This window comes from Homarus americanus, unplaced genomic scaffold (genome assembly GCF_018991925.1).
Source record: "Homarus americanus isolate GMGI-L3 unplaced genomic scaffold, GMGI_Hamer_2.0 scaffold40343, whole genome shotgun sequence".
Taxonomy (NCBI): domain Eukaryota; kingdom Metazoa; phylum Arthropoda; class Malacostraca; order Decapoda; family Nephropidae; genus Homarus; species Homarus americanus.
The window spans coordinates 223,578-239,583 of record NW_024729812.1 but is presented as its reverse complement, the minus strand read 5'-3'; the positions used below and the strand labels follow the sequence as shown (position 1 = coordinate 239,583).

Below are 16,006 nucleotides of genomic sequence, written 5' to 3'. Positions count from 1 at the left end.
ACGGTCAACCAGTCACTGAGTGTTAACCGACGCGGTCCACCAGTCACTGAGTGTTAACTGACGCGGTCCACCAGTCACTGAGTGTTAACTGACACGGTCAACCAGTTCCACCAGTCACTAACTGGACGCGGTCCACCAGTCACTGAGTGTGTTAACTGACGCGGTCCACCAGTCACTGAGTGTGTTAACTGACGCGGTCCACCAGTCACTGAGTGTGTTAACTGACGCGGTCCACCAGTCACTGAGTGTGTTAACTGACGCGGTCCACCAGTCACTGAGTGTGTTAACTGACGCGGTCCACCAGTCACTGAGTGTGTTAACTGACGCGGTCCACTAGTCACTGAGTGTGTTAACTGACGCGGTCCACCAGTCACTGAGTGTGTTAACTGACGCGGTCCACCAGACAAGTTCAATAATAGTTATGATACTATTAATAATGATGATTTGGCAGCCTAATATTTTCCTTTATAAAATTTATAAACTTTATTAGTATTTAGTGTAGCGTGTGTTGTGTGTTCGATATATACAAACATTTTACACACGGCATCAAAGACAAACGCTAAAAAATACAATATATATTCTAATTACACAACGTCGTATGCAAATCCACATGTTCATTTCACATTTTCTTTTGTGTTGCAGGCAGGAGGCGAGACAGTGACAGACGGAGCCCAAGACAACACCATCCCCGTCTGACAAACAGTGAGACATGTTTCCAGCAGCACACCACCAACACGACCCGGAGTTAAGAGCGGGTAGTGTGTCACCATTCATCCGCTCCTGCACCCACACTGAGTCGGCAGCCAATAAGGGAAAGCGGATCTAAGTGGCTGTGTTTTATCTCTTGAGTGCTGGACGTATATGTTACTGAGGCTCACCTGTTAGGATATACCAGGAGCTGTGGAGTCTATGAATGAGAGTCTTATGTTATAACTCCGGACAGTACATCAAAGATCAACAGAAATTATGGTCAAAGTTCTCGATGAATGAAAGTAAGATGTCCTTCTGTCTCTGGTGTTGAGCATATCAAAAAAGTATAGCGAATAATCTTGCACAGTGAGTAATTTGAGCGTATCATTCTGTCCCGGTTCTAGATATATTAGAAAGTATAACCATCCTTCTGGTATAGTGAGTGGAAGTACAATGACTGAGGTGGATTTGGCCAAAAGACTGGATATTCTCGGTGAAGTTGACTGTACGTGTGTGGGTAAACAGTCAGTAGAACTCGTGAGTGTTGGCTGCTGTTCATCTCGGGAGTCAGAATGTGTTTGTAATACAACTCGAGAAAACAATATCCCTGGATATTCCTTCACACAGTATGGTGTTTGTAGCGAAGAAAATGTGGAGAGATGTACAGAGTGCGAAATGTACAGGAGAGACCACGTGGCAAGGTGTACACAGTGCGAGGTTTACAGAACAAGCCACGAGTGGCAATGTACACAGTATGAGGTGCGTAGAACAGACTGTAGGGAACGATGTTCAAGATGGGAAGTGTGTAGGACAAACTTTGAGAGATGTACACAGTGTGAGATACACAGGACAGAAAACGTGGGGAGATGTACACAATGTGGTGTGTACAAAGGACCTAAGCAGAACCGAACAGTATTCCTCAATAAATACAGTTCACTGCACAGGACAGTACGACAGAGTCCCTTCAGAACTGTTGCGGACGAGTCTTCAGATCAGCAGACCACACCACCACCACCATCTCTCTCATTAACTCCCTCTTCTAATGCTTCACGTACAACAACAATCACTATAGCCATGTCATCATTAGTATTAAAGTCATTACCCTCACCTGCATTATCTCCACCTGAGGGACCCTTGACACTCACACCCTCGTCCACACTACCGTCACTCGCTGTTAGGCTGCCATCATCAACTGTTCCTTCGTTTAGTTGTTTAACTGTAAATACTGACGTTGCATCTCCCCCCTCACCTGTTGTTGTTCTCACCAGCACAAGTCCCGTCGGTGACCTGGAGTCCCACACACTGCCCCAGAATGTTATCTATACGGCTGCTGCATTACCATATCCTAGATCCCCAAACACAGCAGCTCTTAATTCCATTACTGCACTTTCACCTTGTATAATACACACTGCAGGCGTCTCCACTGGTGCTTCATGTTCCTCTGCAGTCACAAACGTATCTTATGTCATCGCTGTAACACTACCACCTTCATCTCCGCGGCGTCCAGTTTCGGCTAAATCCGTAACCGTGTCGTATCCCACCATATTCCCGTCTGACGTGCCATCCCCTGCTCCTGCTGCACTACCCACACCAACACACCCAAATATACAGCGCCACACTTCTTCTACACCCCCACCACAACATCCCCACACCCGAAACGATACACCCACAGGATTTCACGCCTCTACACCCCGACGAATATTTTCCCACATCAAGAGGAAGAGCAGCACCCGGGAACACCACCTACCACGAGAGAACAGCTGGACGAGTCAAGGCAGTGCGGACGTTCAGGGCAGACGGTCCTTACCTCCGTCAGGCTGGAGGTCGAGGTGGAGGTTAAGAGGTAGCTTGATGGACGGACACCTCATAGGAGCAATCGTGGTGCTGATGGCGGTCATCATCTCCTCCGCCTCCTCTTACGAACTGAAGCGTGAGTATTGGAGTTTATTTGTTCGTGTGTGTGTGTGTGTGTGTGTGTGTAATAATAATAATAATTAACGGTTTATTGAAAAAGTTCTGCAACCCGAAGCCTGAAAATATACACTAGACAAAAATGACTTATTACATACAAAGACATGGGGTGGGTGGGTTGTTTAACAAAATTTTTCATTAGTAAATAGAAAAGGAACATAAATTGAACAGACAAATTATTATAGTTTGCAATTGATGGCCCGGGCTGGTCTATTGCCATACTGTGTGAGGTCTCATAGGCCACGGGGTGTAGTGACTCGTCCAAAGGTGTTGACATGAAGGATCTCACAAGGTCATGGAGACATCTGGTGGTGTGGTGTTCACGTGGTGTAGTAACTCGTCCTTGGGTGTTGATGTGAAGGACCTCACGTGGTCATGGAGACACTGGGTGGTGTGGGGTGGTGTCACAGTACCTCACTCTCCGCTAGGTGGTGTTGTGTTATCTCGCAGTCAGGTGTAAAGCCGACCCCCTGTTGTTCCCAGGGTGGAGTGATTAACATCTCCTGGTCAGGGGATGCTGGTCAGTTCCCAAGGGTGCGTATGTTACTGGTGAGTCACGGCTCTCACTGGTACTGTCTAGTGCTGAATTCAGTGGTTTAAACATTGTTCATCACTGCTCAATACAAATCCCACTTCTTTACGAAACGAAATTGTCACTTTTGATTATGTTCATATTTCGGTGGTGTGTGTGTGTGTGTGTGTGTGTGTGTGTGTGTGTGTGTGTGTGTGTGTGTGTGTGTGTGTGTGTGTGTGTGTGTGTGTGTGTGTGTGTGTTTATTTTGATGATACTGCGGGTTTCAGCTAGGGAAGAGGTAAGGTATTAAAGGGAGGAAAATATGGAGAAGGGAGAAGTGAAAAAAGGAAGATAACAGGACGAAGAGAGGGAGAGAGAGGGGGAGTGATACAGAATATACTGTATAGTAAAGAGATGAGAAAGTAACAGAAAAAATCTAAATAAAAAATGTGAAACAGAAATATGCAAATAAATTCAAGGGTAAAAAAAGGGAAACAATATAGCAGAGAAAACAAGAGAGAGAGAGAGAGAGAGAGAGAGAGAGAGAGACCTAGAAAAACCAACAATAATGAACAAGAAACACAAAATACTGTACAAGCGGAAAAAAATGGAAAAAAACAAATGTAAGGATATAAAGAATTCTCGAAGGGAAAACACGAGTGAATGTAAAAATAGAAAAAAAACGAGAAAGAAAGAGATCGAGATAAAGAGATAGAGAAAGAGAGAGAGAGAGTTAAATAAGAGACAGGGACGAAATATGCATGCAGTGAGAGCAGTAGGTGACATGTTAAGGTGAGCCTCGTGAGAGACTGTCGTATTGAGCTGAGTTCTTCCGCACCAGGACTGAAGAAAACCTTACAACCTACATGCAAATTGCAGGAATATGCAACGTCGGCGCTCAGGTGAAAAAAAAAACTTGTGGGAGGTTACAAGGGAGGAGGGGTGGGGGGTTACAGGAGGGGAGAGGGAAGGTTACAGGAAAGAAGGGAGAGAAGAGAAAGGAGGGAAGGAGGAGCGGTACCTGTAATCAATATATGTAAGAACTTTGCAACATTTATTAGGAGACAGAAAATTCACTCGTCCTTGAAGTACTTGTTTGAGTAGATTTTCCGACAGGTACTCCTTAACATCGTAATGTCTAATGCCTGACCCTGATCTCTACTCACAGGGGTGCGTGCGGTGGCCGAGTGAATAAAAAACTTAATTCCTCCTCTATCAGATCACTGCTTCTGTGACATGTACTTAACTTGACAATTAGGTAATATTAAAGTACTTGATTACAACTTTGTATATTGTATTTTTTGTTTTCACTGAAGTCTAACTTAAGAATGCTTCAATTTAACGAATGAGACATCAATCAAAATCTTCCTTCTGGCAAAAACTAGAATAACTTTAATTAAACAGTGATATTATAGCGACTGTTGGGACGATGTTAACTAAAGCGAGGTCCACCAGACTAAATGATTTCTCTGATGGATATTATCAATTCATGTTAACATTTGAATGGCACGTCAATCACCTGTTATCGATAGGAGTTGGTGGTTGCGATGACATAATAGCAGGTGAGACTCATGTTGTCTGGGAAGTTTTGTATTAATTGATGATAATATTTTTTGTTTGTCTGGAAATTCTTGTTTTATTTAATGCTTGTCTATGTATGTATACGAGAGAGAGAGAGAGAGAGAGAGAGAGAGAGAGAGAGAGAGAGAGAGAGAGAGAGAGAGAGAGAGAGACTTTAATAGAATTCTGCCAATATTACGCTTATGAAGGTCTTATGTGACTGGAGGGTATGTGTGTGTGTGTGTGTGTGGCGAAGAACTGACTTTTTTCCCGAGTAGAACTGTCACATATTACCTTCGCCGCAGTCCAATCAACAGTAAAAGGAGTACACTACCAGGGTACGTCTGTAGGTAGTGGGACAACTCTTGGGTGTCCAAACTGTCCAGCCAAGGTAGTGGAGTAACTCACTAGCTACCGAACACTAGTAGTAAGAGGGCTATCGTGACCAGGATACTAACATCGGCTGGGCACTGATAACACAGTCGTAAATAGTACATATAAGATTAGTACTTGACTGTTTTATGGACTTTAAATTAAAAAAAAAGGGGAAAATATATCACGTTTAGAATTGGAAGTTTTGCGATTTTTATCTCAATTATTTCGTCTAGTGACTCTCTCTCTCTCGTTAGAACGACGTCGTGTTGATTCGACCTTCTTCACCTGTAATGAATTTAAGTTGGCTGAAAATAAATATATACACGGTGTAGTGTTTAGTTGTACCTGGCCACGACGATTTATTCCCTGTATTGTGTTCAACCTTTAGTTGTCCATTTTCTGTTTACATGGATAGTGAGAGAGAGATAGAGAGAGAGAGAGAGAGAGAGAGAGAGAGAGAGAGAGAGAGAGAGAGAGAGAGTTGGCGGGGGACAGTAAAGAAAAAACAAAAAAACAGAGAGAGGGGGAAGGGGAGGAGACAGAGAGAGAGAGAGAGAGAGAGAGAGAGAGAGAGAGAGAGAGGGGGAAGGAGAGACAGAGAGATAAAAGACAGCCAAAGAGACAGACAGAAACAGAGAAATTGATGACAACAAGAAATAAAAACAAGAAATTATAGAAAGAAGAGAGAGAGAGAGAGAGAGAGAGAGAGAGAGAGAGAGAGAGTAGGAGAGAGAGAGAGAGAGAGAGAGAGAGAGAGAGAGAGAGAGAGAGAGAGAGAGAGAGAGGCAGTTTAAGAAGAATATATCGAGAAAGAGACAAAGAGACAGACAGACAGACAAATAAAAGACAGAAAGGAGGTCAAAGACAAAACAAAACTAACAGACACATTAACCCAGCACAGCATTATGTCAAACACACGACAACAAAACAAAAAACAACAACAAAATGAATCGGTACCTGTGCTGTGTAAGGGGTCGGAGGGGGGAGAGCTGTAGGAGGGAAGGGGGAGTTAGGGGGAGGGGAAGGGGGGAGTTGTGGGGAGGGGTTAAAGGTGACGGAGCATGCAAAGTGTTCTTCCTCCGCTACAAATGGGGTCATAAAAGCCTTCCCCCTCCTCCTCCTCCTCCTCCTCCTCTTCCTCCTCCTCCTACCTACCTACCCTTTCTAACCCCCTCTTCCTTCTCCCCTTCTTCCTTCTCTCTACCTTTTCCACCCTCCCCTTCCTTCTTCTCCCCTTCTTCTCCCACCTGCTTACCCCTTCCTCCCTTTCCTCCCTCCTCCTTCTCCTACCTACCTACCCCTTCCACTCTCCCTTTCGATAGTCTCTTCCTCCTTCTCCTTCTACCTACCCTGCCACCCTCCCCTTATCCTCCTCTTCCTCCTTCTACCTATCCCTTCCACCCTCTCCTTCTTTCTTCCTCCCCTTCTCCTCCTTACGCTACGTGTGAAACAAGATTGCCGCTTCCTAGGCCATATTAGGGTCACAAAAGGGCCACCTTCAGGGACAGATTACGATTACAAGAGGGCCACCTTCAGGGACATATTCGGGTCTCATATTAGCCACAGAAGAAGGCCATTTGTTAGGTTGAAACTACACAAAATGGCCTTCTATTAGGTTGAAGCTACACAAGATGGCCTTCTGTCAGGTTGAGGCTACACAAGAAGGCCATTTGTTAGGTTGAGGCCACACAAGAAGGCCATTTGTTAGGTTGAGGCTACACAAGATGGCCAATTGTCAGGTTTAGGCTACACAAGAAGGCCAATTGTCAGGTTTAGGCTACACAAAATGGCCTTCTGTCAGGTTGAGGCTACACAAAATGGCCTTCTGTCAGGTTGAGGCTACACGAGATGGCCAATTGTCAGGTTTAGGCTACACAAAATGGCCTTCTGTCAGGTTGAGGCTACACAAGAAGGCCATTTGTTAGGTTGAGGCTACACAAGAAGGCCAATTGTCAGGTTTAGGCGACACAAAATGGCCATTTGGTGGGTTGAGGAGGCCACCTGAAGGTGTTTGTTGGGTTGAGGGCCACCTGAGGTGTTGGGTTGAGGCCACAGAGAGCCATTTGTCAGGTTGAGGCTACACAAAATGGCCTTCTGTCAGGTTGAGGCTACACAAAAAGGCCATTTGTTAGGTTGAAACTACAGAAAATGGCCTTCTGTTAGGTTGAAGCTACACAAGATGGCCATTTATCAGGTTGAGGCTACACAAGATGGCCATTTGTTAGGTTTAGGCTACACAAGATGGCCAATTGTCAGGTTGAGGCTACACAAGAAGGCCAATTGTCAGGTTTAGGCTACACAAAATGGCCACTTGTAAGACCATAACAACAACAGACAAAGAACCACAAAATGGACGCTTCCAAAATGGCCGCTTTTGTTTACACTCGACAGAAATAAATTTACATAACGATAAAAAAAACCCCAGAAGATTTCATTGATAAGTAAAACCAAGATAAAGAATTAATTCATATCACATCCTGCGTGTTGTGACCAAGTAAATCTTACCTTATCACCGTGACTTAAGAAACAACGTATTTAATTAAGAAAGAGAATGTTATAGTTTATGATGATGGATGTGGATTAGGATCTCGTGAGGATTACCATAACTACCTTTACTTTACCTGGTGATTAGACACACATTAATGCTAAATTTGGGGATTAGGTTAGGTTAGGTTAGGTTAGGTTAGAGTAAATCGTGATGGGGTGTTTAATCTTCAGGTGAAATAAGATGGAGTTTCCTACCATTAATTATAAAAGAGGATTGTCTTCATAAAGGAGAACTTTGTCAGTCATTTATACAGCCATGCAGTTATTTAGTCAGTTTGTCTTCTCAGTCTATCAGGAGGGCTGTTCAAAGCGAGTGGTTGGCTGTTAGTTTCTCTCTCTCTCCTTCCCTCCCCCTCTCTCTCTCTCTCCTTCTCTTTCCCTCTCACACACACACGCTCTTACTTTCTCACTTTGTCTTTCTCTCTCTCTTACTTAATTAAAGGCATGTTTATTACACTGGGTCACAGGTAAAGTTAATATTACCTCTCCACACCTGGTTATGAGTTCCCAACAAGACTTTATGAGCAATTCACTGTGAGCAGCTCATCATTTATGTGAGTTATTTCACGCCTCATGCTCACATTTTACCTTTGTAATAATAATAATAATAATAATAATAATAATAATAATAATAATAATAATAATAATAATAATAATAATAATAATAACAATAACAATAACAATAACAATAACAATAACAATAATAATAATAATAATAATAATAATAACACTAACAATAACAATAATAATAACAATAATAATAATAATAATAATAATAATAATAATAATAATAATAATAATAATAATAATAATAATAATAATAATAATAATAATAATAATAATAATAACACTAACACTAACAATAATAATAACAATAACAATAATAATAATAATAATAATAATAATAATAATAATAATAATAATAATAATAATAATAATAATAATAACACTAACAATAATAATAATAATAACAATAATAATAATAAGGACCAATATTTCAAGAGACAGTGAACCACATAGGTGTCTCACTCACATACACAAGTTAGAGGTTTAAGAGCTGCCCCTTACCTGACTCAGAGTCATAAAGGGGTGTACTGAATCACCTGGCGTGGATATATAGGTACAGTAAACTAGAGGTAACGTGCAGGTGTAAATGTGTGTGTGTGTGTGTGTTAGTGTCATGAGTCATAGTATCAAGCCGTCAACGTAGGTGTGGTAAAGGTTATCTGTTTCTGTTACGAGTTTAGTTATTAGTGTTATCGTTGTTATTGTTATTTTGAATGTTATTATTGTTATTGTTGTTGTATATTGAGGTGGTGGTTGTTCTTCTTTTTCTTGTTCATCTTACTGTTTTTATTATTGTTATTATTGTTATTATTTATTATTATTATTATTATTATTATTATTATTATTATTTTTTTTTTTATTATTACATATTATTATTACTATTATTTACTAGTTACTGCAGCCTATCACATAAATAAAACTCTCTATCATTGAACAGGTGTACCAATCAGTGAGACATGACTATACACACCTGTATACTGTCCACTCTCTATGACACAAAAACAACACTAACACAACATAAATTACACTAAAATGCACTTGTACTTTATGACCGTGTGATTATAGATTACATAACACAGCTTAGAATAGTGGTGTACAATTCCCTTCGGTACAGATATAACGAAGAGATTCATAAACGTAAGACACGAACCCTAATTAAGAAGGAATGAATCTGGATACTGTGAATCATTGCCGTTTACACGAACACTCATTAAGATGGAGTGAATCCGGATTATGGGTTTTTATTAAATTAATCAGGCTTTGTCGTGAGTCTTGTCACGGTATGGTGGTGAGGGGGAGGTAATGTGGTGGTGAGGGGAGGTAATGTGTGGTGAAGGAGGTAATGTGGTGGTGAGGGAGGTAATGGTGGTGAGGGGAGGTAATGTGGTGGTGAGGGGTAGGTAATGTGGTGGTGAGGGGGAGGTAATGTGGTGGTGAGGGGAGGTAATGTGGTGGTGAGGGGAGGTAATGTGGTGGTGAGGGGGAGGTAATGTGGTGGTGAGGGGGAGGTAATGTGGTGGTGAGGAGGAGGTAATGTGGTGGTGAGGGGAGGTAATGTGGTGGTGAGGGGAGGTAATGTGGTGGTGAGAGGAGGTAATGGGTGGTGAGGGGTAGGTAATGTGGTGGTGAGGAGGAGGTAATGTGGTGGTGAGGAGGAGGTGGTGGTGGGTGGAGGGGGAGGTAATGTGGTGGTGAGGGGAGGTAATGTGGTGGTGAGGAGGGGAGGTAATGTGGTGGTGAGGGGGAGGTAATGTGGTGGTGAGAGGAGGAGGTAATGTGGTGTGAGGAGGTAATGTGGTGGTGAGGGGAGGTAATGTGGTGGTGAGAGGAGGTAATGTGGTGGTGAGGGGAGGTAATGTGGTGGTGAGGGGAGGTAATGTGGTGGTGAGGAGGAGGTAATGTGGTGGGTGAGGAGGGAGGTAATGTGGTGGTGAGGGGGAGGTAATGTGGTGGGGAGGGGAGGTAATGTGGTGGGAGGGGGGAGGTAATGTGGTGGTGAGGAGGAGGTAATGTGGGTGGGTGAGGGGAGGTGTGGTGGTGAGGGGAGGTAATGTGGTGGTGAGGGGGAGGTAATGTGGTGGTGAGGGGGGAGGTAATGTGGTGGTGAGGGGAGGTAATGTGGTGGTGAGGAGGAGGTAATGTGGTGGTGAGGGGGAGGTAATGTGGTGGTGAGGGGAGGGAATGTGGTGGTGAGGGGGAGGTAATGTGGTGGTGAGGGGGAGGTAATGTGTGTGAGGGGAGGTAGTGTGAGGAGAGGTAATGTGGTGGTGAGGGGGGGAGGAAATGTGGTGGTGAGGGGGAGGTAATGTGGTGGTGAGGAGGAGGTAATGTGGTGGTGAGGGGGAGGTAATGTGGTGGTGAGGGGAGGTAATGTGGTGGTGAGGGAAGGTAATGTGGTGGTGAGGGGGAGGTAATGTGGTGGTGAGGGGAGGTAATGTGGTGGTGAGGGGGAGGTAATGTGGTGGTGAGGGGGAGGTAATGTGGTGGGTGAGGAGGAGGTAATGTGGTGGTGAGGGGAGGTAATGTGGTGGTGAGGGGGGATGGGTAATGTGGTGGTGAGGAGGAGGTAATGTGGTGGTGAGGGGAGGTGAATGTGGTGGTGAGGGGTAGGTAATGTGGTGGTGAGGGGGGAGGATGTGGTGGTGGGAGGGAGGGAGGAATGGTGGTGAGGGGGAGGTAATGTGGTGGTGAGGGGTAGTGGTAATGGTGGTGAGGGGAGGAATGTGGTGGTGAGGGGAGGTGGGATGTGGTGGTGGAGGAGGAGGCTGTGGTGGTGAGGGGAGGTAATGTGGTGGTGGAGGGGAGGTAATGTGGTGTGAGGGGAGGTAATGGTGGTGAGGGGAGGTAATGGTGGTGAGGGGTAGGTAATGGTGGTGAGGAGGAATGTGTGGTGAGGTAGGTAATGGGTGAGGGGAGGTAATGTGGTGGTGAGGGGAGGTATGGTGGTGAGGGGGAGGTGTGGTGGTGAGGGGTAGGTAATGTGGTGGTGTGGGGAGGTAATGTGGAGGTGAGGGTGAAGTAATGTGGTGGTGAGGGTAGGTAATGTGGTGGTGAAGGGAAGGTAATGTGGTGGTGAGGGGGAGGTAATGTGGTGGTGAGGGGGAGGTAATGTGGTGGTGAGGGGGAAGTAATGTGGAGGTGAGGGGAGGTAATGTGGTGGTGAGGGGGAAGTAATGTGGTGGTGGGAGGGGAGGTAATGTGGTGGTGAGGGGGAGGTGTGTGAGGGGGAGGTAATGTGTGGTGAGGGGTAGGTAATGGGAGGAGGGGAGGTAATGTGGTGGTGAGGGGAGGCATGGTGGTGAGGGGAGGTAATGTGGTGGTGAGGGGAGGTAATGTAGTGGTGAGGGGAGGTAATGTGGTGGTGAGGGGAGGTAATGTGGTGGTGAGGGGAGGTAATGTGGGTGAAGAAGGAATGTTAACTCATTCCCTCCCTTCCTTTCCCTCTCCTACTATTCAACCCTTCCTTCCTTGAACCTCCTTCCTTCCCCAACTTCCTTCCCTACTTCCTCTTCCCTCTCCCTCCCTCCCCTGCCTTTAGAAATGCAGTGTGTGTGTGAACGACGTTACCAGATAGCATAATGATCTCTCTCTCTCTCCTCTCCCCTGAACACACACAACTGGAGACTAGTGTTACAAATCCCACCATTATATTTATTATCTCTAGTTTATCTCAACCTGATAACGGTAAGAGAACGAGAAAAAAAAAAAGAAGAGAGAGAGAGAGACATGACGAAAGAAACTGAGAGGAAAAAAAATCTATAGATATCATGACGGACAACGATAAAAAAAAACAGAAATTGAAAAATCTTACAATTAGTCTTTCTATCTTCCCTTCCTTCCCTTTTTTTCTCCCCTCTTCTTCTCTTCCCTCCTTTTTCTCCAACTCTTCCTCTTCCTTCATCTGCCCTCTCTCCTTACGTCCCCAAAGAACAAAAAGTTAGAAGCCTCCCAACATAATATATGACTTCCACACACCTTAAAAAAAATAATACCCCAAAAATATTACCCTCTAAAAGTCCCTCTACCCACCAGCCATTTCTAGCTTCTTCCATTCCTCTCACCCTCCTTATTCCCTTCTCCATTCCCTCTCACCCTCCTTATTCCCTTCTCCATTCCCACTCACCTTCCTTATTCCCTCTCCATTCCCTCACCTTCCTTATTCCTTCTCTATTGCCCGCATCCTCCTTATTCCATCTCCATTCCCTCACCCTCCTTATTCCCTTCTCCATTCCCTCTCACCCTCCTTATTCCCCTTCTCCATTCCCTCTCACCCTCCTTATTCCCTTCTCCATTCCCACTCACCATCCTTATTCCCTTCTCCATTCCCACTCACCTTTCCTTCTCCATTCCCTCTCACCCTCCTTATTCACTCCATTCCTCTCCCTCCTTATTCCTTCTCCATTCCCACTCACCTTCCTTATTCTCTCCATTCCCACTCCTCCTTATTCCCTTCTATTGCCTCCCATCCTCCTTATTCCATTCTCCATTCCCTCTCACCCTCCTTATTCCCTCTCCATTCCCTCTCACCCTCCTTATTCTCTCCATTCCTCTCACCCTTATTCCCTCTCCATTCCCTCTCACCTCCTTATTCCCTTCTCCATTCCCTCTCACCCTCCTTATTCCCTTCTCCATTCCCACTCACCCTCCTTATTCCTCTCCATTCCTCTCACCCTCCTTATTCCCTTCTCCATTGCCACTCACCCTCCTTATTCCTTTCTCCATCCCTTCCATCCTTTCCCATTTCCCTCTCCTCTTTCCATCTCCCTTCCATTTTACCCCATCCCTTCTCCCCAACCCCTTCCTCACCCCTCCTCCATTCCCCACCCCATTCCCACTCCATCCCCCCAGGAAAAAACAGTACCCTTATCCTTAAAATTATGAACTCTCACCCAGAAATCTCAAGGAAAACAAAACAACATTCCTGCCTCACTTTTCCTATTTTTTTTGTGTCCTTGCGTTCGTTTTTTTTTTTGTTTTATGTTAGTGGTTGTTGGTGTGTTTATGTACGTGTGTGTTTGTGTGTTTGTGTTGGTCGCGGGTGTTTTGGGCTGGACTGGGAGCCATTATGTCGAGTTTTACGGCTGCTCTTATGATTGTCTTGCATGGAATCTGGCTGGCACTGTGTTTCTCTCTCTCTCTCTCTCTCTCTCTCTCTCTCTCTCTCTCTCTCTCTCTCTCTCTCTCTCTCTCTCTCTCTCTCTCTCTCTCACTCACTCACTTTCTCTATCTCTTTTTTCTGTCTGTCTTCCTTTTTTTCTTTCTCTTTCTTTCTGACATCTTTCTTTCTGTTTGTCTCCTACCCCTTTCTCTCTCTCTCTCTCTCTCTCTCTCTCTTACACCACCAACCTCCACCACGGCCATATCATGATAACATTCCTACATTCCTAAACATATTTTCCTATTCTGTTTTGTAGATATTCCTATATGTTTTTTATGTAGATATTTACTATGTTACTATATAGATATTATGCTATGTTGCCACGTGGTAATCCTGGTGATTTGCTATACTACAGTACCTATACTTTTCCTACAATGCTATACTGTTACCTTGCTATACTGTTGTTAACCTCAGTTCCATGACTCCTTCCTATAAACTCAGGGACCATAAGTTACATCACGTTTGCGATAACAACATTTGCGTCACATTTCTTGTCATCTTCCGTCACGTAACGCTGCCGTAACACGCTATACACGTGGCGTAAACTAGCGCCTAGTGTCGTTATAAGCCTCTATCAGCGTCACGCTACCTCATGTAATTAAAAGTCAACCAGGTGTTACGATCAGAGTTATGTCAGTGTGTCGCTGTATTTAGTAACGGTGGTTATTTTGTTATTAATATTATTGCTATGTATTGATTTTTCTCTCTTTATCTCTCTCTTTCTTTCTTTTTTCTTTTCCTTTTTCTTTCCTTTTCTCTCTCTCTCTCTCTCTCATCACCATTATCACACGTCTTGATACTTCCCTTTCAACGCAGTAAACATTCCTCTGCTCCACCTTAACATCACCGTCTAACACACGTACAGTCATCCGCTTCGGGCCATCAACACAGAGGTATGGTAATGTGACACGCTAACACTAACTGGTCCACAAGGGTACCGTAGTAGACCCACCCCTCTCTGTCTACCCTCTCTGACATCTCTCCACCCACTCCGATGTCGTTCTTCTCACTTCGATATCGCTCAGCCCACTCAGACATTGCTCAATCCACTCCAACATCACTCCACCCACTCGGAAATCAATCTGCCCATTACGATAATCATATACCCACTTGCAAGAGGTATATCGACTTAATAACTATTGTCATTGGCTGGTGATACAGTGGGCGGAGCAAAGATGTACAGCATGTTAACTACAGTGGGCGGGACTTTGGTTAACCCTACGCCACATATTGTGTACACTACGACAAAAACTATGGCTGAGTTATTTAGTTCTCCCTTAGGACCCGTTAAGCCACCATATACAGGCTCTGGTCACACGCTTGAGCTACCTACCCACAAAAGACACGTTAGGAGTGAATAAAACCAACACACATAGGCGATATGTTACGTGTGGATGTTGTATAAAACCTCTCTCTCTCTCTCTCTCTCTCTTTCTCTCTCTCTCTCTTTCTCTGTCTCTCTTTTAATCAAATTTCCGGGGATTTATACGCCTCCAAAACTGAAACTTCCCAATTTTGCTTCTATCTATCTGTCTATCTATCTGTCTGTCTGTCTGTTTGTCTGTATGTCTGTCTGTCGGCCTGTCTGTCTATCTGTCCGTCCGTCCGTCCGTTCATCCATCCATCCATCCACCCATACGTCCGTCCGTCCATCTAACTGTCTGTCTGTCTGTCCGTCCGTCCGTCCGTTCATCCATCCAGCCATCCATCCATCCATCCACCCATACGTCCGTCCGTCCATCTAACTGTCTGTCTGTCCGTCCGTCCGTCCATCTAACTGTCTGTCTGTCCGTCCGTCCGTTCATCCATCCATCCATCCAGCCATCCATCCATCCATCCACCCATACGTCCGTCCGTCCATCTAACTGTCTGTCTGTCCGTCCGTCCGTTCATCCATCCATCCATCCAGCCATCCATCCATCCATCCACCCATACGTCCGTCCGTCCATCTAACTGTCTGTCTGTCTATCTGTCTGTCTTATCACCTTGAAGTTCGTATTATCAAGAGTGTGTTTCCTCTCTCAACAGTATCTCATTTTCCCTCATTATTTCTCACATCGTTTTAAAAATTGAGAGATATTTTCTTTCTCTCACTCATTTTCTTTTGCTAGAGTGAAAAAGAACTGTTCTGCTCTGTCATATGCCACCTGTCATATGGTCTTGAACTGTCATATGCCACCTGTGATATGGTCTTGAACTGTCATATGCCACCTGTCATATGGTCTTGAACTGTCATATGCCACCTCTCTTATGGTCTTGAACTGTCATATGCCACCTGTCATATGATCTTGAACTGTCATATGCCACCTGTCATATGATCTTGAACTGTCATATGCCACCTGTCATATGGTCTTGAACTGTCATATGCCACCTCTCTTATGATCTTGAACTGTCATATGCCATCTCTCTTATGGTCTTGAACTGTCATATGCCAACGTGACACATTTCTTCATCTCTATTATTCTGTCCTGTCATAATACTGCCATATGTCTGCGTTTTTTGTTTATGCTCTGTCATATGCCAACGTGACACATTTCTTCATCTCTATTATTCTGTCCTGTCATAATACTGCCATATGTCTGCGTTTTTGGTTTATGCTCTGTCATATGCCAACGTGACACATT

At 44.4% G+C, this 16,006-nt stretch overlaps 1 protein-coding gene across 1 annotated transcript in view; it reads left to right on the top strand.

Annotated features, from left to right (window-relative positions):
• The first annotated feature begins 648 nt into the window (after positions 1-648).
• LOC121866831 overlaps positions 649-16,006 on the top strand; it is a 95,789-nt gene continuing 80,431 nt past the window's right edge. The window contains exon 1 of the mRNA XM_042366569.1: positions 649-2,620. Within this exon, the coding sequence (XP_042222503.1) occupies positions 1,144-2,620 (1,477 nt within the window). The 5' untranslated portion in view covers positions 649-1,143. The remainder of the gene's footprint in view (positions 2,621-16,006) is intronic.